We start from the raw sequence: 24,441 nt of genomic DNA on the forward strand, positions 1-24,441 counted from the left end.
ATCCTACAGTTACATTTGGGTTCTCCCACTAAAGGGTTGTTGTTGTTGTTGTTGTTGTTGTTAATGTCACATTATCAGTGCTTTTTTTGACTCAAGAAAATCACCAATTTATAGTTAAAATTGGGAAAAATAAATACAGTAAATGGACAAAAGTATAAAGATTCACAAAATGTTTAGGGCTCTGCGTCCCCCCAGAAAAAAGCACTGATTATTATTAATTTAATTTCCACATTGCCATTCATCATTATCAGACTTGAAACCTCCCAACTCCTAGCACAGCATTGACAACCAAAGCGTAGGCAACTAGGATTTGCTTCCTCCCCCCCACCCCCCCCACCGTGGCTCACGTGTGCTGCGCTTCCGGTTCCCGCCCTGACCCGCAAAGAGATGACTACAAGTCCCAAAGCTCATTGCGGCCGGGCGCCCAATCGCGGCCCGTCTTCGGTTTCTTTTGCGCAGGCGCGGCAGCCGGCGCGGCTGCCCTTCGCCAAGATGGCGGACGACAGTGATACAGCAGTGAGGCGGCCGTCAGGGGAGGAGGAGAACGACCAGCAGCACTGCAGCGACTGCGAGAATGAGGACGAGCACAACTGCAACCGAGGGTGAGCGACTCTGAGCCGGTCCGGTCCGGGCCTCCACTCTCTGATATGAGGGGAGCCGCCCTGATACACAACCGGCGGAGTGGGGGGAGGGCGGTCCGGTGGGAGAAGAGGCGGGAAGTAAAGTCGGCCCTGCCCATTTTCCTTTGTTGCGGCGCTTGATTGGCCGAGGCGACTGGGCGGTTGCGTCCTGAGTGGTTGGTTGCTCTGCCAGTCCGAAAGGGGGAGCCTCTGGTTCCTCGCCCGTTGCAGACCAGCGGCGTGACTGCGAAGGCGAAGCGTTTGCCGGGCCTGTTTCGTGTGAGGGATAAGGGGACCCGCCATAGGGAGGGGTCCGGGACCTAGATATTTGGGGGTTATGGGGTGGATGTGAAGAAAGTGGGCTGAAAAACAGGAGCTTGAGGGAAAGTGTAGCCTGGTCGAAGGAGAGACGGACGGTTTTTATTGCATGCTTTTGTTGTATAGCAATGCATGTTATTCTGTAACTCTAAGCATAAGGTTGGTTCCCCCCCGCCCCAAGAAAAGCTGTTATTGCACACCACAAGTTCCTGTGTCTTTAAACTGCTGGGTGAGGGGCAGAAATACAAGAGATGCATTTCCATACACACCTTGGCTGGAGATGCAACTTCTGAATTTCTGCCTCTCACAAAGCTGTTAAAAGAACCTTTGTTGGGGGCAGCCAGATACACTACACTTGCCCAGGTCTTGGAGGGCTAAGCCAGTTGCAGGGCACTGCCAGGGACCTGGTTGGCGGTGGGTCAGGGAGTGAAAGTGAAAATGGCAGCTGCAACCCAAACGAGAAGCCTCTGCTGCATTCTTACTTTAAAAAAAAAAAAGCATTTCTGCCTATGAATGTGCCTTTTTAAGTAGCGTAATCTAACCAATTAATGTGTACCATTATTAGGGATTATATGAAGTACCAACGGGAAACTTAATTAGGATCAGCTGCTTATATCTTCTTTTTTGTTACTGTCATAAATCACCCTTATTTAAAATCACCCTGCTGCTTTTATGGCAGGGTGCTGCACTAAATGGTTTCTCAGTTGCTTTCAGGCCAATATCACAGGTTTTGCTCCCAAGATTTATCAATCCAGTGGCTTTTTTGTTCAACAAGAATGAAAACGGGGGCATGTTATGGACAAGCATTTCTTTGAATATGGCCATTCCTCCTCAAAGTCTTCATTCTTGCCGCTAAGCTTATTTTTAATCGTCGTACCTGCATAGAGAACTGTAGAACTAGGGCTCAAAGAGGCCAAGTTGTCATTAACTGCACTAGCAGTCTCAGAACAAGAACATCTGCACACAAGAGGCTTGCTAGACCTTAGCATAATGTGACTCAACCAGTATTTGGGAAATGTACGACAGCTGAGGCGCACACCCTTTTCTGAATTCAAATAAGATGCACACTTCCGTACCTGCGACAATAAAGGTTTTCTTTTGGTGGTGTAAGAAAGAATAAGGATGACCTGCATCAAGGAAGCCCATCTTCCTGTGTTCTTTCAGGAAGAACTGTTTTGAGTATAACTCCTGGTGAAAAAAGGAAAGGCCAGGCAGTAGTGGGCAGCCTCCCCTGTGTACAGGTGCTATGGGCTCACAGGAACATCTGATTATGTTGGTTTATTTTTAATTTTTTTGATGACCCACTAACACTTCTCTCCCAGTAAATCGTTGTGCTACAGTACTTGGTTTGAGAATTACTAGCATGAGTAGCAATTTTCTTGCCATTGAGTAAGCCCCATTGGACTCAGTGGGGCTTTATTCTGAATAGACGTGGATAGGGTTCTGCTGTGAGGTGCCTGCAGAGGAGACTCCCTAGTACAAACTTGACTTGTTGGCTTTTGGGAAAGACAGAAAATTTCCTGGGTCACTGCTTGATCTAAAACTGGGGTGGAAAGCATTTTAAATGCAGTGAACTGTTACAGGAGACTGATGATGATTATGATGACGATGTCTTAAAAAGTTAGTAGCTTCCACATACACTTATACAATTTCTGGCCGCAAAATGCAAAAGAGCTAAGGGGGCTATTTTCATTTACCATAGGCCTGAGTTAGATCCAGATTGTCAAGAAAAAATCAGTTAGAGTGTTATAAGAGTACATACTGTAATGTCAAACCAGCCAGTGTCTTGCTGTGTACTTCTAGTTTTCTTTGATAAACTTGAGGAAAAATAAAAATAAAAAAATTCCTTCAGTAGCACCTTAAAGACCAACTAAGTTTTTATTTTGGTATGAGCTTTCGTGTGCATGCACACTTCTTCAGGAAAAAGGTTTGTTATGTATAGGGAAAAGCTGTTTTGCACTCTTATGTCTCGAAACAGCTCTACTATATCTAAATAACCCCCAAACATCATCTAAGGCACTTGCATGTGCTCATTGTGAATGAGCCTCTTAAGAAAAGTGGACTATAACAAACATGGCCCTTCTACATTTATATATATATATATATAGAGAGAGAGAGATTAGATTAGATTAGATTAGATTAAATGATTTGTTCTTTCTCCCCTGCTTGGACAGGTAATAAAGCGACTTGCGCATATTTTCCACTCCTTTGTTGCTAAGTTTGCTTAGAACTTTTTTTGGGGGGGCGCGCGGTACAACAACCCTGTTACACAAGTAGGTGGTTGATGGAGGAATAAATGCCTTTGAAGCAATAGTTGCATCACTTGGCTCATCTTTCTAGAGGCTTCTTACCTGAAAAGTTGAGTTTTTTGGTTTCTTTTATCTCTGCAATAGGTGTCACTGGTTTGTGGATGGAGCATAAGTCATTTAAAGTGTGTCTGTTTTTAGATGACCCAGCCAAAACTATTTCCTCATTGTCACTATTATCAATCACATACAGTGGTACTATACCTCTAGTTGCATTCACCTCCCGTTATGTGTCCTTTGGGATACGTACGCGGCAAATCCAGAAGTATTTTTCCAGGTTTCACCGTGTGCACATGCGCACACGCACTCTACACACTGCCTGCATGCGCAGAAGTGCTAAATCATGTACAGAAGCAGCACCCCCGGTTGCGAATTCCTCGGGATGCGACAGGACCTCCAGAACGGGTCCCATTCACAACCGGAGGTTCCACTGTATAGCTTTATAGCTCTGTAAAGTAGGCCTTTCATTTTCCCCTAAAGTAGGAGGGAGCTACTGGCACACTCGGGACCAAATTGTGACACTCCCAAAGTGGTGTAATGGGAACCCCAAAAGTGGTCTTGGACTTGCTGGCAAGCTCCTTTGGGGGAAGGTAGCTTTGAGGCTTTGGCTTAAGTGCAATAGCTGTGTTGAGAATGGTTGGTGACTAGAGTCCCGCAGAGATCATCTGAAGAACTTGCATTAGGTGGTCACGAGCAGTAGGACTTAAAGCTCTGCTTATTAAACCTTCCAGGTGTTAATTCTTCCAAATGTTACAAGACATGGCTGGAGAAATCCTACAAATCTTATTATAACTCAACTCTCTGCTTTGATACCAAACTGGTTTTCTGATTTAGCTTTTGCCAGAGTGGGAATATGCGTGTGAGGCTATCCTGGCTTAATCAGTCTGGTTTGGCTTGCCTCTTGGTTCATATTCCATGTTCTGCTTTGATGTGGTGTAGCACCCATAATCCAGATCTACAAAGTAATGGCTTCCTTCAGTGTACTGTGGGAATCTGTGGAAACTGCTGAAGTGTGGTTTTTGAGATAGTTATTATTTATTGGATTGATACACCACCCTATACCCGGAGATCTCAGGGCAGTTCACAAACAAAATAATATATAAAATCTAATTAAAAACAATAGCCCAATAAAAAACTCCCCGAAGAGCCACATTCTAAAAGGGTATTGGATGTCAATAAGATCAACCAAAGACCTAGTTAAAAAGGAATGTTTTTCCCTGGTGCCTAAAGGTGTATAATGAAGGTGCCAGGCAAACCTCCCTGGGGAGGGCATTCCACAGACAGGGAACCACTGCAGAGAAGGCCTGTTCTTGTGTTGCCACCCTCTGGACCTCTTGAGGAGGAGGCACGTTAAGGAGGGCCTCGGAAGATGATATTAAGGTCCAGGTAGGTTCATATGAAAAGAGGCGGACCTTCAGGTATTGTGGTCCTGAGCCGTTTAAGGCTTTATAGGTCAATACCAGCACTTTGAATTGCGCCTGGAAAGCGATTTTTGTTCCTTACATGATAGGGTAAGAGTTAAGGAAGATTCTGGAAGTGTTTTGATAAAAACAATACTTAGCATGTGTATAGTTTTTTTCTAGTTTTAATTGTATTAAAGGCACTCGGGTTGAAAGTGCTTTTTAGATGTTAAAGTCACTTTCTTTTTAAAATCCTTACAGCAGCTCCTGTAAGGTAGGTTTTATTATTCCAATTTTGTAGAGGGGAATGGAAAGCGAGGGGCATGCCTAAGTCTTTGTTAATGCATCGGAAAGGGCACATTCGAACCAAGGACTTCAGTTGCTGATGTGGATTGTGATATCGCAACATGGGCACGCACTTGAGGCTCTTAAAGCATTGCTTCCATGGCTCTCACTATCTTGTGATCCAATAGTGGGGGCTGCGTGGATCTTCTTTGCCCTTCTGTTTCAGGTGTGGCGTTGCTTGTTTGGTTTTGCTTCTTTCAGTAAACTGGAACCACCCGCTCTTGATGGAGGCACCTGGTTTGCTTTGCCCTCAACTAGTGGTGCGCAATGCGACCTAGATCTTGTGGGTTAACTGTCTGGTGGAGGTGAGTTGGCTTGGGAAGGACCCCACTAAAGGTTTAGAGAAGAGCTTTCTAGCCATATGGTTGTCTTTGTCTTGCCAGACCTGGGGCACAAGATACAGCACTGCAGCTGAAGAATCTGTCTCTCTCTCTCTTTTCTCTTAATTCCACTTGGGGCAGTGGGGGAAGGTGTCCAGGTTTTCCCCCACTCCCAAACATCATCTAAGGAGCCTGCATGTGCTCATTGTGAATGAGCCTCATAATTCTTAACCATGGTTTGTTTTGAAGACTGAATTGACCCTGTATGTATGAAGGATGAGAGCCACTTAAAATTCAGGTGGTGGAAATAATAATAATAATAATAATAATTTATTCCCCACCCACCTGGCTGGGTTTCCCCAGCCACTCTGGGCGGCTTCCAACAGAAAAATAAAATACAGTAATCTATTAAAGACTACAAGCCTCCCTAAACAGGGCTGCCTTCAGAAACGTAGCTATTAAATTAGATTAATCTGTTGAGCATGTATTTTCCTGTTAAGATGAACACTTAAAGTACTTTGTCATGGAGTACTTTCTTTTGCCACTGAGAAACATAGTATTTTCACTGCTGTCTCAGTAGGATCATTGCTCCTGTACTAATAACCAGTGAGCATCACATTTTTGAGTGTGTGAGCATTTGCAGTGCAGGAGATTTGTGAGATTCTCTGGCAACTGTGACATGAATGGCAATTGCATGTAATACTTTTATTGTGTGCAAAACTGTGCAGAATGTGATCAGTCTGTGCTAAAATAGCTTTATGCTGCTGTCTAATTCTCTACAGTGTATTTAGTTCCACTGCAATGCATGACCATACTATGCCGAGATTCCTTAATATCTAGTCAAGACTTATCCCTCTGGTTTCTGAAAAGATTACTTGCTGTAAGTATTAGCTGTAGATTTGCCAAGTAGGACTTAGAGGCATCTACATTTGACGTTGCATGGCTCAGCAGTCAGTGTGAAACACTGGAGCAGAGAAGTCTTGGTTGTGAAGCAGTGAGTGTTATATTGCAAGGATGTAGATTTTAGCTTAACATTAGAACTTTATAATCTGAAGAGCCAGTCATCAGGCAACAAACAACCCAGAGAAGTAGCATAATGGTTTTATACCCTGTTTCTCATATTTTAAGGCATCCCCATAAAATAAGCCATAGCAGGATTTTTAAGCATTCAAGGAATATAAGCCATACCCCGAAAATAAGACATAGTGATAGGAGCAGCAGCAATGCCGGCCGCGGCAGGAGGAGGAGGAAAAAAATAAGACATCCCTTGAAAATAAGCCATAGTGTGTTTTTTTGAGGAAAAAATAAATATGATGTGTCTTATAATATGAGAAACACGGTAGTTGAAGCCATGCAAACATCTGTCTGGGGTGCTTCAATCATGTCATTGACTGTTTTCCTGTTTTAGAGGAAGTTAGACTCAAAGAATGACTTTCAGACTTTGTTCTAGAGAATCCTGGAATTCCTTAGCAACTTATGCATGATTAATAAAAGGAAATTTATGCTGCCTTAGGTTCCACGATGAAAGAAAGGCGGGATATACCAATGAACAAAACAATTTAAACTTACCTAAAAACAGGTTGTCTGTCAGTGCGTTGTGCAATGTACTACTACAAATGGGGGGGGGGGGATTTCATACTGAGCAATAGCAAAGCCCAAGAGGCATGTCTCCACATAAAATATTCCTCCATCCCCAGAATCCTTTTCCAGCAGACGAGTTCTGCAGCAGCTCCTTGGTGGCTTCCACTAGGATTTTAAGTTGTGGGAGAAGCTCTTATCTTGGACCTAAAGCCAGCTTTTGCTACTTGCTTGGGTTTGCCAGCCATTAACAAACAGCTTGCACACTAGTATTGGAGAATGCTGTCTGGTTTGTGCACTTGGCTTGTGCAGGGCTGCAGTGAGGCTCAGTAGATTTTGCTGACAGCCTGTGCTGACAGAGAGCACTCCCTTGGAAGACACCCCAGAATCATATGCAACACACAGAATTTCCATGGCAGGCATGCAAATTCATGTAGAGGTACATTTTGAATCAGTGTTCCATGGTGGCGTATCAGATGTTCCTCCGTGGAAAGAGATTAGTGGTGTTGGGAGAGTGGGTGCATTGTGGGTACAGGGAACTTATTTTAATTTTTATACATTCCTTTTTTTGGAAAACAAGGCCAATATATTATTTTAATCCACAATAACAAAACAGTGATTAAGAAGAGCGACAGATCGCGTGCTAGAGGATTACTTTGCAGCCTAGGCAAAGAAAGTGGATTGCAAAGAATGCTTGAGGTATATTGTCTTTTGTCTTTGCAGCAGCCACCATTGTGCTAAATTAGGCAGGAGTTACAAGCTAAGAGTGTGCACATTGTGCTATGTGGCTAGTCCATAACTGTGTTATAACTAGTCAGTGCTGGTGCAATATTGTCAGGGCTTCTCACACAAGTGGTTCAATAAAGTCTCGTTAAGGTGGAAAAATTGTGCCGAGGCAAAGTTGCAGAAGACCTTGTAGCCTCGGAGCAAATGATTTGCATCACATACTGCAGCCAACCCTTCTTTCCCAATTCCTTGCAAAACTGGAACACAGAAATACCCTCCTTCCCCCACACCACAAGAAGCTACAGATTGTGTGAAGCACACACATTTATTCCATGCAATTTAGTCTGTATAATTTGTGGTTCTAGCCTTGCAAGATAGGAGTCAGAGCAGTGGTTTCTTTCTTCCCGTACGTCCACTCAGGAGCTAAGCTTGAAAGAGTGAGTTCCCCCAAGGTATATTGGTCAAAAGACACCATGCAGAAGCAAACCGTGACCTTGGCACCTGGGCCCAGCTCCCTTGAAGCCCTGCTCTTAGCAGTTGATCTGTAAAGTCCCATCAGTCATGTTTCATTTCTTCCTCAGTGGCTTAAGCCCAGCTGATGACAGTGGCGGTAAAAAGAAGAAAAAGAAACAGAAACGGAAGAAGGAAAAGGGGGATCAAGTTGATTCGGCCCAAGATCAGACAGTAAAGGTAAAATGTAAAAAATACTTTGCAACAGGTCATGTTGAACCATCTGCACGTTCTCTTCCACTCCCTGAGCCTCCCGTTCCCTATACTGTGTTCTTTTTTGGGTACTCATAAAGTTAAATTAGGAAAGGCTGGGGATCCATGCAGGGGAAGTTCTATGGGGACTGGTTGACCTACATTGTTGCATTTACATTTGTTCTGTTTTCAGTGCGGGTAGATGTGGAATGGTGGGGGTGGAGAGCAGTGTAGGCTTTGAATGTTCGATGGTTTTAAGGGGCAGCAGGAGAATGTGCTCTCCAAAATTTGAAACTTTCAGGGAGGGGAAAAAATAGGACATGATGGTCAGTTGGCTCATTGTGCCTTTGGCGTATTTGCAGGTGACCTTGCCAGCAGAAAGGATGCAGGAGATTCAAAAGGCCATTGAGCTGTTCTCCGTAGGACAAGGACCTGCCAAGACAATGGAAGAAGCCACCAAGCGCAGCTATCAGTTCTGGGACACACAGCCAGTCCCCAAATTAGGTACATAAATCACTGGTGTCTCTTTTCCTTTCCTCTCTTTCTTCCATCTGGCTGGCTTTAAATAGTCTCAAAACGTTGGAGAGATCTTTCCAGCCTGTTACTATGCCAATTAGGACAATGGTTCAGCAGTCCCCTGCATCTTGTGCATTCCCCAAACCTCAAGAAAGTGTGTAAATCGTGTTAGTGGTCAAGCTGTGTATGATGTTTCAGTCCCAGAAATGGGATTGCGGGTAGGTTGGGGAATCGGGGAATGTGGGCCCTTGCAGCAGTGCTGCGGACAAGATCTGACTAGGTCTCTTGGACAGAAGCATATGGGACCTGGAAGAATTGGGGGTCTGGAGGCTGGAGTTGCCCAGGAAACTGTGCTAACACGTGTGGAGGGCTAGGAAGGTCCCTTTGGTAATTATTTGTCATGCATGGCAGCAATCCTCTCTCTCTTTCTCCACCCATTCTCAGGAGAAGTAGTGAACACTCATGGACCCGTTGAACCAGACAAGGACAACATCCGCCAGGAGCCCTACACTTTGCCTCAGGGTTTTATGTGGGATGCTCTGGACTTGGGGGATCGAGGTGTGGTGAGTAGGGATGCAGCGGAACTAACCATCCTAGAAGGTTCTCCTCTAAACCATCTCCACCAACCTACCCCATTGCTACCATAGTGTCCAGTTGTTCCACCTCAGGATTCTGACCACTTGCATTTTAAGGCTTTCCACAGCTTCGCTACATGATCCATATTTCTCTTATTTCCCTGTCCCCTCTGTGTTTGGCTGTTCTTCTGGCATCTTAATTTTGACCATGCCGCTGTTCTTCTTTTTCTCTCCCTTCACCCAGAGATTCTTCCTGAAAACCAGCTAGGTTTTTGTGGGGGTTTTTTTTTTTTTTTTGGTGGGAGTAAAGTTTGTCATAGGATTAATCTCACAGCTTTAAGCTTGGCTGGCTGCCTTGAGTCAACTGGATCTCTCTCTGCATCTCTGCATTGTTCTGCCTTGTCCACTTCTCTTCATTTTGCCCTTGTTTGTGCCATAGTTTTTCTGTGTGGCCCAAAACCTTTCCTGCTGATCATGTAGAGCAGGCGTCGGCAACATTTTCAGCCCACGGGCCGGAGGACATGGGCCGCACAGGCGCAGAAGCGATTTCCGGTGCTGCGCCGCCCATGTCCGGAACACCGGAAATGGCTTCTGCATATGTCTGCGGCTGCGCAGAAGCCATTTCCGGTGCTGGCTGCCCATTTCCAAAATGTCCGCAGCGCCAGAAATCACTTCTGCGGCTGCTTAGACGCAATTTCCAGTGCCGCTCGGCGAGTCTCCACGCAGCATTGCGGCAGTTTACCGCAGCGCGGGGGGGACTTGGCGAGTGGGTGGCTCAGTTCACCGGCGGCCCGTGGGCCGGATAAATGGCCTCCATGGGCCGGAGGTTGCCGATGCCTGATGTAGAGCATACCAGCACTTTAAGACTCAATTTTTATTGACTCGTTTACCTTTTAAAAATGTCATTATTGATATAAACATTACAGATATCATTTAAAACATCTGCACAATTTCATAACACTTTGGTTTTTTGTAACATTAATCTGATATTTTTATCTCTTAAAAACTGGCCCTCTGTTACTGGTTTGAGACTCAAGACTACACTCGTACGTTCTGCTCAACCATGGTTTGGTGTTACATGGATGAGTTGTAGCAAGCCTGAGCAAAGCATTGGGCTTTGCAGTCTCCCCTCTCCTGCTGCTATGTAGCCAGGGAAAGGACTTGTACAGAGATGGGTTTTGCTTTCCAAGAATGTTAGCAACTTCCTGTCATATGAATCTGGATTCCTGGCTGAAAACAAACTGGTTAGTTAAACAAGCCGATTACATAACCCTTGTCTTGCAGTTGGATTGTTGTGAAACTTTCCAGGAGTTTGGTTTTGCTGTCAACGAGTTACAGCTTGTTGTGTCACACAGACAGCTTAAAACAAAATCTCTTCAAAGATCACCCCCCCCAGCTGCTAAATCACAGTTGAGCATTGTGTGTGAACGCAGCCTTTTTGTCCCAGTCTCATTTTTTAAAAAAATGTCCGGTACACTGCAGCCAAGACACACCTGTGCCATTAAACTCTTAAACTGCTTTAAGTCATTGTATAGCCATTTTTGTTGTGCCAGTTCCTCGCAGGGTAGTTGTTCTTCTACAGGTAGGCGATTGATAGGATATGAACTACAAGTAGAAGTTGAAGTCAGGTCTTCCCCAGTCTATGTCTAAAGCTATTTTAGTGTGCTGGTAGTTTTTCCTGCAGTGGCTCCCTTAATAATTCTTGCCACAAGTGTCCTTTCGGATAACACTGTTCTCTCTTAAGAGGCAGCTTTGCTTCCTTAAGCAGATTATGCTTTTCTCTCTTGGTTTCTTCAGCTCAAAGAGCTGTACACTCTCCTGAATGAGAACTACGTGGAAGATGATGACAACATGTTCCGGTTTGATTATTCACCAGAATTCCTCCTGTGGTGAGTTAAGGGTCTGTCTGAATTTCTCTGCGGTGGTCTCCATCTGTAAAAAAATTAATACATAAAAATCAAAACTGCCTCCATATGCTGAAATAACTAAAATATTGACCCAAGTGCTTGGCTTCATATTGATCCAAGGTCTTGACTTGCCTAACATGGGTCACTGCTACCCCATATGTAAATCCCCCTTTTCCAAGGGCCAGGGGGCGCCTGCTAGCTCAAGTGGCTAGAGTGTGGTTCTGAAAACGCCAAGGTCGTGGGTTTGATCCCCATATGGGCCACCTGCGTATTCCTGCATTGCAGGGGGTTGGACGATGAGCCTCAGGGTCCCTTCCAACTCTATGATTCTATGCCTGCTTCTGTTCTGATAGTTTCAGTTGGAAACATTAGAAACAGGGAACATATGTAATGTGGGTACATATGTGTGGGATAAGCTGGAACTTGTGGAGTCAATCGTTAAGTCAGCCACCAAGTCAAAATAGTGATAGATGAAGAGACTTTCTATCCAAAGGGCACATCGCCATTCCAAGACAATTCTGCAGCCTCTGCAATTTATACAAATTAAGCATGCTTGGGTCATTTGTTCTCTGCAGTCCGCCATCTCCTGGCCACTGGGAGTCTTGTTTTCTTCTTCCCCAGCTACCTCAGTTCTGAAATTTTACCGGGCATATATGCGCCAAGCCTATCCATAAAGCCTTGAAACTTGCAGCTGAAACTTTGACTTTTTTCATTGTGTGACGATCTGCCTTTACAGTTGTACCTCCGAAGTTGAATGGAATCCGTTCCAGAAGTCCGTTCAACTTCCAAAACGTTGGAAAAGCAAAGCGTGGCTTATGTTTGGCTGCAGGAAGCTCCTGCAGCCAATCGGAAGCCCCGTCAGACATTCGGCTTCCAAAAATAGTTTGCAAACTGGAACAGTCACTTCTGGGTTTGCGGCATTTGGGAGCCAAAACATTCAGGAACTGTTTGAAAACCAAGGTACAACTGTATACCACAGTAGAGGAGACCTGTGACCCTCGAGATGTTGCTGGACTCTTAATACCCATCATAAAATTATAGAGTTGCAGAGTTGGAATGGATCGCGTGGGTCATCTAGTCCAATGCAGGAAACTTTTGCCCACCATAGGGCTCGAACCCACAACCTGAGATAAATCTTCCGACCGAGCTATATCTGACCATTGGCCATGCTGGTGGGACTGATGGTAGTTGGAGTCCCACAGCATCTCAAGGGCCACAGTTTTCCCCATCACCTGCTTTATACTGCCATGCTAAATGTATCTGCCATTTCAATATTGTCTGCCTGGACTGCAAGGCCTCTTGAAGAGGTTTTCCCCGGGCTTATTTCTTGGCAAAGCACCCTGCGCTTCAGTAGTGATCTCATGTGGGCTCTTGGATCAAGATGTCTTTGACAAGACCCTGTGTTTCTTTCAGGGCTTTGCGTCCCCCAGGCTGGCTGCCCCAGTGGCACTGTGGTGTGAGAGTCATTTCCAGTAAGAAGTTGGTTGGCTTCATCAGTGCTATCCCGGCTGCTATACACATATACGACACGTAAGTCAAGCCACACGCTTCTGTCTCTCCCCTTGACTTTGGATGCCCTTTGTGGATTTAAGAAAAGGTTTTAATTTGAGCTGGAGCTCAGCCCTGGAGCCATTTTTCACTGTCTCGGCTCTTTAACCTTTCAAATGTGCAGAGGACCTTTGGGCGTGTGCAGAGTGCTTTTTAAATTTTGTGCCGCAGAAAAGCCGCACGGAACAAGTCAACCAGGCATGAACCCCAACACCTCTCATGTTACAAGTTATGTAGTGGCTGGGATATTCTGCGGCTCTACAGGCCTTTATAATAACAGGATGTGGGTGAGGTAGAATATTGACTGAACAGTATTGCCTGAAAATAGCCCAGTAAATTGGTGTATGCACAAAGGAACGGTGTGTGGGGTGGTGAATAACTCGGGGCAGTGTAACGTAGAGAGCTTTAAATCATGTTCGGAGATGGGAGAAGAGACAATAGGGACTTCAGTGTGGATATGAGGCTTACTAAATCCAGGACAGTCTTTCCTGCTCTCCTTCAGATCGCTTTTCAAAATGTGACGGAGAAACTGTTCTTCAGAGTTGTTGTCCTTCCCTCCCCCTCTTCCTTTGAAGGGAAAAGAAGATGGTAGAAATAAACTTCCTCTGTGTGCACAAGAAACTGCGTTCCAAACGGGTGGCCCCTGTGCTGATCCGGGAGATCACCCGACGGGTCCACTTGGAGGGGATTTTCCAGGCTGTTTACACTGCCGGTGTGGTGCTGCCGAAGCCTGTTGGTACCTGTAGGTGAGTGTTATTTCATTTCATTTATTGAATTTATATACTGCCCTATACCCTCAGGGCGGTTCACAAAAAAGTATGGGATGTTGATTAGGTCAAGCAAAGGCCTGGTTAAAAAGGAATGTTTTTGCCTGGCGCCTAAAGGTGTATAGTGAAGGCGCCAGGCGAACTTCCCTGGGGAGAGCATTTCACAGACAGGGAGCCACTGCAGAGAAGGCCCGTTCTCGTGTCGCCACCCTCCAGACCTCTTGAGGAGGAGGCATACGAAGGAGGGGCTCAGAAGATGATCTCAGGGTCTGGGTAGTTCATATGGCAAGAGGTGGTCCTTGAGGTATTGTGGTCCTGAGTCGTTTAAGGCTTTCTAGGTCAAAACCAGCACTTTGAATTGGGCCCGGAAACTAATTGGTAGCCAGTGCAGTCAGATCAGGATTGGTGTAATACTCTCAAACCGTCTTGCTCCGGTGAGCAACCTGGCTACTGAATTCTGCACCAGCTTAAGTTTCCGAACTGTCTTCAGAGGCAGCCCTATGTATAACGCATTGCAGTAATCTGACCTTGAGGTTACCAGAGCATAGACAACAGTAGTTAGGCTATCCCTGTCCAGATAGGGGCGTACCTGGGCCACCAGCCGAAGCTGATGGAAGGTACTCCGGGCCACTGAGGGCACCTCAGATTTACTTTTGTCTCCCCAAAGGTGGCTTCTTCTGAATTCCACAGTTCCTGCCCTGATGTCAGCTCTCTAATATAGCATCCTGTCTTTTGCCAAGCCTGTCAAATGCAGCTTCGAGTCTCCTCTTTCCATGATACTCGTGCTGCAGCTGTGACAGGCAAGGGAGATCCTAGAAGTATCACCACTGCCCAGAGAGCAGGGCTCCATCTCTAACCCCTGACTGACTGGATAACATGGGGAAGAGGGATGCTGGGAAATAAATATTAATTGGGCTTTCTTGCAAGAAGAATTTCTGCCATTCTGGCAAGATGATTGATTGATTGATCAGTGTGTGTATGTACCTTTCTGGGCCTAGGAGTAAAACGTAGCTCCCACTTTTAGGTGATATTGAGTTAGGCCTCAAGTTACTAAGGCTTCCATGGAGGAAGAATGGGATCCGAGTGGGATGTATAACCAGGATGGCTCTTCTTTCCGGCAGGTACTGGCACCGGTCCCTGAATCCACGCAAGCTGATTGAAGTAAAGTTTTCCCACCTGAGCAGGAACATGACTATGCAACGCACCATGAAGCTCTATCGGCTTCCGGAGGTCTGTGATGGGCAGGGCAGTAACCTCAGTGGGGCCTTTGTGTAAGAATCTTTCAAGCCGAGATTGTATATTTGCCACACTTTTCCTCACGCGAGCGAGGCAAGGAGCCCTAGAGCATGCGGGGACCCTGACCTTTCTGTGCTATTTCCCCACGCCTCACAAGTTCCATGTACAGTCGTACCTTGGTTCTTAAACTTAATCCATTCCAGGAGTCCATTCGACTCCCGAAACGGTTCGAAAACCAATGCCCGGCTTCCGATCGGCTGCAGGAGCTTCCTGCAGTCAAGCGGAAGCCACATCGGACGTTCGGCTTCCGAAAAATGTTCGCAAACCGGAACACTTCCGGGTTTGCGGCGTTCGGGAGCCAAAACGTACAAGTACCAAGGCGTTTGAGAACCAAGGTACGACTGTTCAGAACTTCACTCTTCGTCCAAACCAGATTGCATTTAAAAGAGGAGTACCTTTTGAGCTGAAGCCTGAGCAGTACCCCTTGAGGTCAGAAAAGCTTTCCTTCTCACCCCGATCAAATCTCAGCATTAGTTTCTTTCTTAGGTTCTCCCCCGCCCTGTTCTCCTTCCTCAGTATTGCCAGAGATTATTCTGCATCTAGAGCAGCAGTCCCAAACCTTGCCAAGGGCACACCGGGGTCCTGCGAGAGAACTGCTCACAAGCCACAAATAAATAATTACAGGCTCCTCTGAGCCCAGCTCATCCATCTGCAGAGAAGATTGCCAGCTGCATCTCTGCACAAGGTGTTGTCTTGGCCTTGCCTCCTAATCATCCTCTTCCATGGCTGGATAATTCTGCAACATCCCTGCATCAGAATGTGATTGGAGCATTCAGTCCCTCTTGCAGCGCAGGGACCACAGAAGGGGCTCTCCTGGGAGGAGTGTGCTTATTTGGTCTCCGAAGAAGGCAGTGCTCTGGGCTTGTTTCCTTCGAAATCTAAAGGCACACACCGCAGAAGCATGATTCACAGAGGAGGCGACCTCTGCTGTGTGGGGAGTTCTCTTTTATACCCTGAAAAGGCTTCTTTGTAGAGTATAAGGGTGAACCGTGCCTTCTTTTTAATTCGGGAGAAAAACTAGCATCAGCCACCAGAAGTGTTGGAAATGCAGGTCAAGAGCCAAGATAGTGGGTGATACAGTGATTATGTGCCCCCTCCTCCACCAACATTTTTAAGGAATTTTTCCCAGCATTAGATTGGCTACTGACGCAGAGTGGGTATATGTCTTGTTTGCTTGAGACACTAGCTCCATGTGCACCTTCTTTCTATCCTCATGCCCCCACTATAATGTGAATTGTATTTAGGTCGCCTGGTAAGGAGCTAGAGGATGGGTGGTTCTACCCTTGGATGGTTATTTAGACATCCTTTGACCCTTTCCTGTAAATATTCTGATTCCAGAGTCGATCAAATGTGGGTTTGTTTGTGTCGGAGCATATTTGCTTGAAGTCAGGACGTAAAGAGGGTTCACCTTTTTTAATTGGGAGAGCATCAGGTCTTCGTAAGTTGAGTTCAGCTCTGTGCTGGTGTTTGCGACTGCTGTGTGGAGTTGCTAGGCAAGCGGCCATCTCCCAAGTTCACAGCTGTTTGCTGTGCTGATTGATTGATTTTTGCTATAGGTCCCCCCCTTTTTAAAAAAAACAAAACAAAACACAGATGGGATAGAGGGAAATCCTCCAATTTGCAAGTGGCCCTGGCACACAGGTGATTGAGCACTGCTTGGTAACAGTTGCTGGGTGGCAACCATGCCACATGAACCACCTTAAATAGCTGAGGCACATCTTTTGAGATTACCCATCATACCACAATTGCAACAGTGATTTCCAGAAAATGAAGTTCTAGTGTGACTCTGGGCAACTCTGCACTAGCAACACATTTTGCGTTGTCGTAGTGCCCGTAGTGCCTGCCAGTGGGCAGCAAACTAGCACAGAATCTGATCTGGTAAGTGTGTCTAGAGGAGTCCCCCACCCCCCAATGCCCTTAAATGCACTTGGTCCCCCAAGAAAGCCTTATGTGGCTGCTTCCTAATTCTCTGGATCTCATGCATACACCCTCCAGAATTGTCCGCTTATCTAGCCACTTCTCTTCTGTGCCTGGGCAATACAATTAGGCCAATATAATATTCCTTTCTGTCTGAGCCACCCCAGGGCTAACACAAAAGTGCTTTCACTGGCCAGGACCGTAATCTCCAGCCACAGGAATGTGCACGCAGAAGGCTCATCCGTGTAGCTTCTTCCTTTGGGGACCCTGCACATAGGTTTGCTTGGAACAGAAGCTGTGCAACACAGGCACTGCATTGCACAGCTGCCACAGCAGGAGGAGCCAGAGAACAAGGCTGTGCAGTCTTGGCTAAGATTTCTCTGCGGGGGTCAACTTGGAGGGAGGGTGTCCAGCAGCGCCTCATTGCAGAAGGGGAGCGAAACAACAACCCTGAACAATTTTTAGAGCAGATTGCTTAGAAACCGTCGGAGAAGGACGTAGTAGTAAAGGTCACCTGTGATCTAGTTTATCAGGGTTCAACCTTTCTCCCTTCAGGGTGTATGCTGCTGCCTTTTGCCCAAACAGATTATTATTGCCCACTTTGTCTATGGTGACTGGCAGTGACTTCCCAGGATGTCAAGCAGGAGCCCCTTCTGTAGAGATTGAGCACCGGGCACCTTGGTGGGTATTCAGTTAAGCTTCCACCAGCGTATACCCCTTGAAATTAATGAGCACAACTAAAGTTAGATCCATTAATTTCAGTGGTTGCCCTTGCAGTAAAACTTAGTTGAAAACCACCCTTGTCACTGAGCCACAGCCCATCCTCCAGCGGTCCTGAGCGTACAGCCTGCAAACCTCCAGTCTAGCTATGAAGCCCTTCCTTCACTGTCAGCCAGGGTCTCTGGTCCCCAAGTGCCTTTCTAAGCAAACGCTTTTCCTCTGACTCTTCCTCCAGACTCCAAAGACCCCAGGCCTGCGGCCGATGGAGCAGAGAGACATCCCTGCTGTGCACAAACTTCTGGCTGGGTATCTGAAGCTGTTCAACTTGACCCCTGTCATGAATGAGGAGGAGGTGGAGCACTGGTTTCTACCCCAGCCCAACATCATAGACACATTTGTAGTTGAGGTGAGGAGCGCTTTCTTCCCTGTCACTTCACAGCCCAATGACCAGAGGGCAGGGAGAAGGGGTTTGGGAGTTCTGTAGTGTCTTGTCTCCCCTGTCCTGCTGAATATGAAGTAGGACAAATTGCATGTATGTGGGCAGATTTAGATAACTGGATGCACAGTAATAATAAAAAATCTGGTGTCGCATCTTATGACCTTACCCCACAGACAGAACCAAGATCCTTAAATATAGTCATATCTTGGAAGTTGAACGCCTTGCCAGTCAAATGATTTGGCTCCCAAACATCGCAAACCCCGAAGTGATTGTTCCGGTTTGTGAATGTTCTTTGGAACCCAAACGTCGTGTCGCAGCTTCCAGTTGGCTGCAGGAGCTTTCTGCAGCCAATCGGAAGCTGCGCCTTGGTTCCCGAATGTTTTGGAAGTCGAACGGATTTCCAGAATGGATTCTGTACATGAAGTATAGTAAAAAAAGCCATACTCCTTTGGGATAAAAAACAGCCCTGAACATCTGTGTGAAGTGAATATATGAAGGGTATTGCTGTACTTACAGTCAAATTTAACAGCTTTTTCATGCATTCAAGCTGAATAAGGTGTTAGAATGGATTTTGCTCTTGTAGACTCCTGGTGGGAGGGGATGCCAATTTTAATGCTCCCCCACATAGAAGAATATCCTTGTAAATCACTGGCTCCCAAACTTATTTTCCCATAGACCACTTGAAAATTGCTGAGGGGCAGTTAATGATTTTTCTTCCTGTTGCAGCAATTGCAATGTGCTAGATGCTGCGTGATTTTTAATTGAATTTTTATTGCTTCATTTTTGTCTTATGTATTTTATTGTACAGTATAGGCAACCCCCCCCCCCCAATTTACGCATGTTCAGTTTGTGTGAGACTGCACACACATGTATTTCCCAAACCTAGAAGTGACCCAAAAATGTCACGAGAAGAGGCAGGGCAGGGGCCGAACATGGTGTTTGCAGGCTTTTTCAATGGTGTTTCAAATATTCGCAATTTCACTTAAATGTGCAATGCCTGTGTAAATGGGGGTGGGGGTGTGCCTGTATTACAGTTTGAACTCCACAGAATTCAAATTGCAATATAAGAAACAAAAGAAGCAATAAAAATACAATTAAAACCAGCACCAGTATTTCATGCGGTGTCTTCAGCCACAAATCCACAGGCATGTTGCAGGCCCCCTGAATGAAGCTTATGGGCCACCGGTTTGGGACCGCTGCTGTAAATTCAAAAGCAACAAGTATTCCCACAAGATTTGGTATCTGAAGAAGTGTGCATGCACACGAAAGCTCATACCAAAATATAAACTTAGTTGGTCTTTAAGGTGCTACTGAAGGAATTTTTTTATTTTGCTTCGACTCAGACCAACACGGCTACCTACCTGTAACAAGTATTCCCACATTAGTGGAGAGGTTCTAGTTCAGTCCATTCCTTGCTGTGCTAGGTTTCTGCATGGCTTTCCCCCACCTACAGTCCGAAGTTCTGTCCATTAAGAGTCATTGCCATCTTAATTCCCAATCCATCTTGTTTCTTTTCTAAACCAGAATAATACTGTAATTGGAGAGAAGGGAGGAATCAGATCTTCTCGCCCTGCTAAGTTGGAGAGGGCAGGCCCAATGGCAGATGAAGACAACTTGCTTCCCCCGCAACTGAAGACTGACTGAACGTTCCCAGAGTCTGGGGGACTTAATTCTAAAATGTATCTCACTATTTTCTTCAGAACACTGATGGGGAGGTGACCGACTTCCTGAGTTTCTACACCCTGCCCTCCACTATTATGAATCACCCAACCCACAAGAGCTTGAAGGCAGCCTATTCATTCTACAATGTCCACACCAAGACACCACTTCTCGACCTCATGAATGATGCCCTTATATTGGCCAAGATGGTAAGCTGCGCTCTCTCTTTAGGTTATTTCCTCAATCTTGTTTATCAGAGCCCAGTATACCGTATATATTAAGGAGACCCGGGGAGCAGTACAGAATTGATAGTCCTGAATATCTGAGTTGCGGGGTTTTTTAAAGCAACGTTCTCACTCTCATGGCACTTGAGGGGGAAAAACTGGCCTATTTTTTCTGGATGCTAAGGAATGACAAAGCATGCAAATAAGTCTAATGTCTCTCCTTGCCATACCTCTTTGTGCAGAGGGGCTTCGATGTTTTCAATGCACTGGATCTCATGGAGAACAAGACCTTCCTGGAGAAGCTGAAATTCGGGATTGGAGATGGAAATCTGCAGTATTATCTCTACAATTGGAAATGCCCCAGCATGGGGCCAGAGAAGGTAGGTGACCATTGCTATAGAGCAGACTGCGATCTACTCACAGGGGGGGGGGGAACAGGCAGTGATTACCCCTTTTTGGGGGAGTTCAGGTCATATTTGATGACCTTTTTTAGGAAGGAGAGTCCTGTTTTTTAGGGGTTCAGGTCAAAGCTGTTGGAGAGAAAAGGAACAATTTCTAGTTAAGGGGAATGGGGCGAAACACTCACCTAAAAATGGCAAAGGAAACAATCTGCCTATCAGCGGAAACTCTGTCTTCCGTTCCAGCGATCATGCGCAAATGGAGGCCGGGGAAAGGGGGCCAGGCCGGGTGCTTTTAGACCAAAGATAAAGAAAAGGAGCCAGTCCAGTGGTCGACCAGAAGTTCCCGGGGATCTACTAGTCGATCCTGTTGGACTTCTCTGCTATAGAGTGTCTTGGGAATGCCTGTCTCTGACTAGGCCAATGACCTGAAAGAAGGGCAACTCCACATCTTGCAAAGTTGAGTCATGAAGCATTGAATGACCAGGGTTGCATGTAATGCTAAGGACTTGGCGTGAACAACCAGACCGAATATCACAGCTGCAGTGCTCCTCTTTTTATCCTGGCTACCCAGGGCTAAGCCATGGTTGACCTTAGCAACGTGGCCGAACCTGGCCTTGTGGTTTTTCTTGCTCCTGACAAAACACAAGTTGTTCTTGCTTTTTCCGCTTGGGGTTTATGTGGAAAGGGCATGCCACATGTCCTAGTTTGGATAATAGCAAATCATGACTTAGCCCTGGATAACGCAAGTAGCAGCGGGACCCAAGGGAGAACCGCTGCAGCTACAATCTTTGGTTCAGGAACCCATCTGTCTGCTAAACTATGGTTTGGATTAGATTGATGGCCGATGGTTCGTTGGTGGAAAACCTTTCCTAAGCCCTTCCCCTTTATACCGGTTATTTCCATAGGTTGGCCTGGTGCTGCAGTAACCAGTAATCTCTGGAGAAGTGCTGGCAAAGCCGCTGAAGACGGGCTAGAGTGGAACTGCTGGCCGTTGCCGTTCAGATGTCTATGGAAGTGCGACCCTCCTGCGGAGGAGCTGGCGCCCCCCCCTACACTGGCCATGCAGACCGTCCACTGACACTTCTGATGATTGTACCATGCGCCACGGAGTGCGCCGACATGTTAGCATCAGCACTTGGCCTCCTCTTCCCACCCCTCCCCACCCCGTACAACCACGATCAAGGGAATGTAACTGCTGAGAAACTAGCTCACAATTGGCATATATTGGAGTTAACGGGTGAATAATAATAATAAAAAATATTATATATTCTATACTTTAACCATGTTTGCTGTTCAGCGGAACTGGGACTGGAACCACGGGGTTGCTTAGCTTTCTGTTGTAGAAATAGCCTTGAAAATGGCCCAGATTGTCCCACTCATCACCAGCAAAATCAGTGTTGTGTGGTGCATCCTAACACTCAGCTATATCCAGTGTTTCTCAGTGACATCCAAAGCACAATTGAGCTTCAGTGTGAGTTTTCTCTGGTGTGGTTGCCCTAGGCTGGTGCTAGTTAATGATGTTGGGTTTGTTTGTTTTTTTAAAGCCAATTTTCTGCCATGTGCATGCAGCAAAGGGCTAACGTGCTTAATACTCCTATTCAGCTTTTCTTTTGGAAAGAAATAAAGGGCTAATTTAGTGACTACAGGGCTGTCGCAGAACTGAACTCTTGTGGGATGATGTATGTAGCTTTCTCATCCCTCCCGTCCTGGACTTGCGCTGAGGTTTGTCGCTGCAACACTCGAATCTCCAAACTGTTAACAGCCTGTGCCTTTTGGCTCTTAAAATCCATGTTGGCCAAGCCTTGCTTTATGGGAGCAGTTCTTCATTTCCCCCCTCCAAGAGATGGGAGTCATTTGGGGCTTGCGATGTCTTGGAACTACAGCTCCACCCCATCTGTGTTTTCCTACAACAGAATTGAACACACTGCCTGTTTTTCGACCTTTCTTGAGCTGCAACGTCTCCCTCCTGCTTAAATCAACTAACAGTCCGCTTGTACTGCCCAGCCCTGAAAAGAACATTTTTGTGCTCCCTTCTGTGAGAATTTGCTGATATTACGAGAAACTTTCCTGGCAGTTGTGCCTGTTGCCTGTCCGCATAAACCCATGAGAATTTCATTCAAGCTACCAGGGGAATGGCTATCTGTAACTTTGCCAATGAATACTTGCAACGGGAGACAGACCATATTATGTTGCTGGTGTATCTGTTACAGCAGGGTTATTTTACTTCCTGAAGTTGGGAAGATCAGGCCTTCAGTCGAGGGCTTCTACTCAGTGACCTCTTTCAAGGAAGAGGTTTTTCCAGTTTCCCAGTGAAAATGTGACCCAACACTAAGGAGATACGGTACGTCTTTCTGCACCCACCCTTGCTGTCAGTCTTCCGAAATAAAGAGATTTGCTATCTGTGCAGTGAACAAGATGGATGGCCCTTGTCTCACAGGGGGCTCTCCCAAATTTTGCTACGGAGGGAAACACCATCAGGGAAATGGGCTTTTTGAAAGGTCTTCTCCATATCTGCAAGGCGTTGGAAGTCATCTGCTGGGAAACAAGGATGGCTGAAAAGAATCTGGGGCCGTGAAGAAGAAGAGCAGGAGGGAGGAATTGGCCTCCCATGAATTAAAGAGGTGTCACTTGGATCTGTGAAAACCCATCAGTGGCGTTTGTAGTGGGAGACGGCCACTCTTCTTCAAGGTCTGAGCTGAGATCCTAGGAAGGGTGTACCTCTTATCGTAGCCAAGTCAGTGGCTTTTATGTTGCTTTTTAAAAAATAGACCATTTAATATAAAACTTTATAAGGAATTCACATTTAAAAAATACAACATAATTCAAGGAAATTTGCTAAGAACTGGCTAAAAAATGCAACTGTATCCCAAATAAAAATAAGCAGTGTACACAAGGGGAAAGGGTCAAGAGTTTGGACAGGCTTAGGAAAACTTGAGTTTCTAAGAGGCATTTAGAAGTCGTCATGGTCCCCGCCTCACAGATTTCCAGAGGGAGGGCATTACAGACGATGGCCTGCTTCCCCATTGCCAGCAAGGGTTCTCCTTGGAATATCTTGCAGGTCAGTTTGGGTTTCATTGAAGGAGATGCACTGCTAGCTATCCTGGTTCTGTGTTGTTTAGGGTTTTAAATGTTAACAATGAAACCTGTAGTTAAGGCTGGGGAAACCTGTGTCTACATCCTTGGCATGGGGAATCTGTGGCCTTCTAGATGTTGACTACAACTCCCACCATCCCTAACCACTTAACATGCTGCCAGGGGCGGATGCAGGTTGGGCGTCCAACACGAACTGGAGACACCACCGGTTCGCCTCCCCTAATCTAGCCCCTATCCTGTCAGACTGAATCTCCATATAGAAAACTAGCATGCATAGGGGAGAAGGCCGGACTGCAACAGATATTCCTCACCTCTAGCTACTTTGTATGGTGGAGCATCCGTTTCTGTGAGAGACTACCCATTCTCTGAAATGGTACAGTCCAGACAATATTTACCGCTTGAGTGAAAACTCTTGGTTCCTTCCACTGCTGGGCAGAAAAGGACAGCATTACCTAGGTAACTTAGCACCTCATCAAAAGTGCTTTATCTGTTGCAAAAGATGCATATCTCATTCCTTACTTTGCTGATGGATTTCTACCCAAGCATTGCATTTTGGAAACCGACCCTCCTTCGCAAAGATTGATTCATAAAGACAAATGGTTTCAAAACGCATTTAGAGGAAGAGGAAATCCCCCTTAAGCTAGAAACCGGCAATTGTGTAATTCTTGTGTCGTAGGCTGGCAACGCCTGCAGCTTTTAACCTCCTGCTTGTGCAGTTGACTCACAGCTTGTTACGTCACCAGTGGAGGTTCAGTAGAACATTGCGAAAAGGATCTCTCCCGTGATTTGTGCTTGCTTTGTCCAAGTTGCCTTTGTGTCTTTCCACGGTCAAGTGTATTGCTGCTTTATTCAGAGGGAATACCTTCATTTCTGCCTGAGAGGGGTTTGAGAAAATACCCCTTGAATTTCCAATGCTTCCCTTCAAAAACTTATCAAGAACTATAAGCCTAAAGGCAGCAGCTCCTTCGACATGGCATGCCTCTCTGGAATTGAAAGAGCACTGGAGTTTCCCTGGCTAATTCCTGTTTGCTTTGCAGACATGTTCCCAGCTCCAGATCCTGTAT

At 46.0% G+C, this 24,441-nt stretch overlaps 1 protein-coding gene across 1 annotated transcript; it reads left to right on the forward strand.

Annotated features, from left to right (window-relative positions):
- Positions 1 to 476: 476 nt before the first annotated feature.
- On the forward strand, positions 477 to 23,163 carry NMT1 (N-myristoyltransferase 1). The gene is made up of 12 exons (XM_035137246.2): positions 477 to 602; positions 8,195 to 8,303; positions 8,678 to 8,819; positions 9,276 to 9,394; positions 11,204 to 11,295; positions 12,727 to 12,843; positions 13,437 to 13,607; positions 14,750 to 14,858; positions 17,797 to 17,967; positions 19,701 to 19,868; positions 20,126 to 20,263; positions 21,190 to 23,163. Exons 1-12 carry the CDS (start codon positions 493 to 495, stop codon positions 21,208 to 21,210), a joined length of 1,467 nt encoding a protein of 488 aa, XP_034993137.1. The 5' UTR covers positions 477 to 492; the 3' UTR covers positions 21,211 to 23,163.
- Positions 23,164 to 24,441: the final 1,278 nt, after the last annotated feature.

Source organism: Zootoca vivipara, chromosome 13, assembly GCF_963506605.1.
Source record: "Zootoca vivipara chromosome 13, rZooViv1.1, whole genome shotgun sequence".
Classification (NCBI taxonomy): domain Eukaryota; kingdom Metazoa; phylum Chordata; class Lepidosauria; order Squamata; family Lacertidae; genus Zootoca; species Zootoca vivipara.

Coding starts and splice junctions, on each gene's coding strand:
- NMT1 (XM_035137246.2), top strand. CDS start 493: ATGGCGGACGACAGTGATACAGCAGTGAGGCGGCCGTCAGGGGAGGAG. Junction 11,296..12,726: donor TCACCAGAATTCCTCCTGTG/GTGAGTTAAGGG, acceptor TGTTTCTTTCAG/GGCTTTGCGTCCCCCAGGCT. Junction 19,869..20,125: donor CCCTTATATTGGCCAAGATG/GTAAGCTGCGCT, acceptor CTCTTTGTGCAG/AGGGGCTTCGATGTTTTCAA.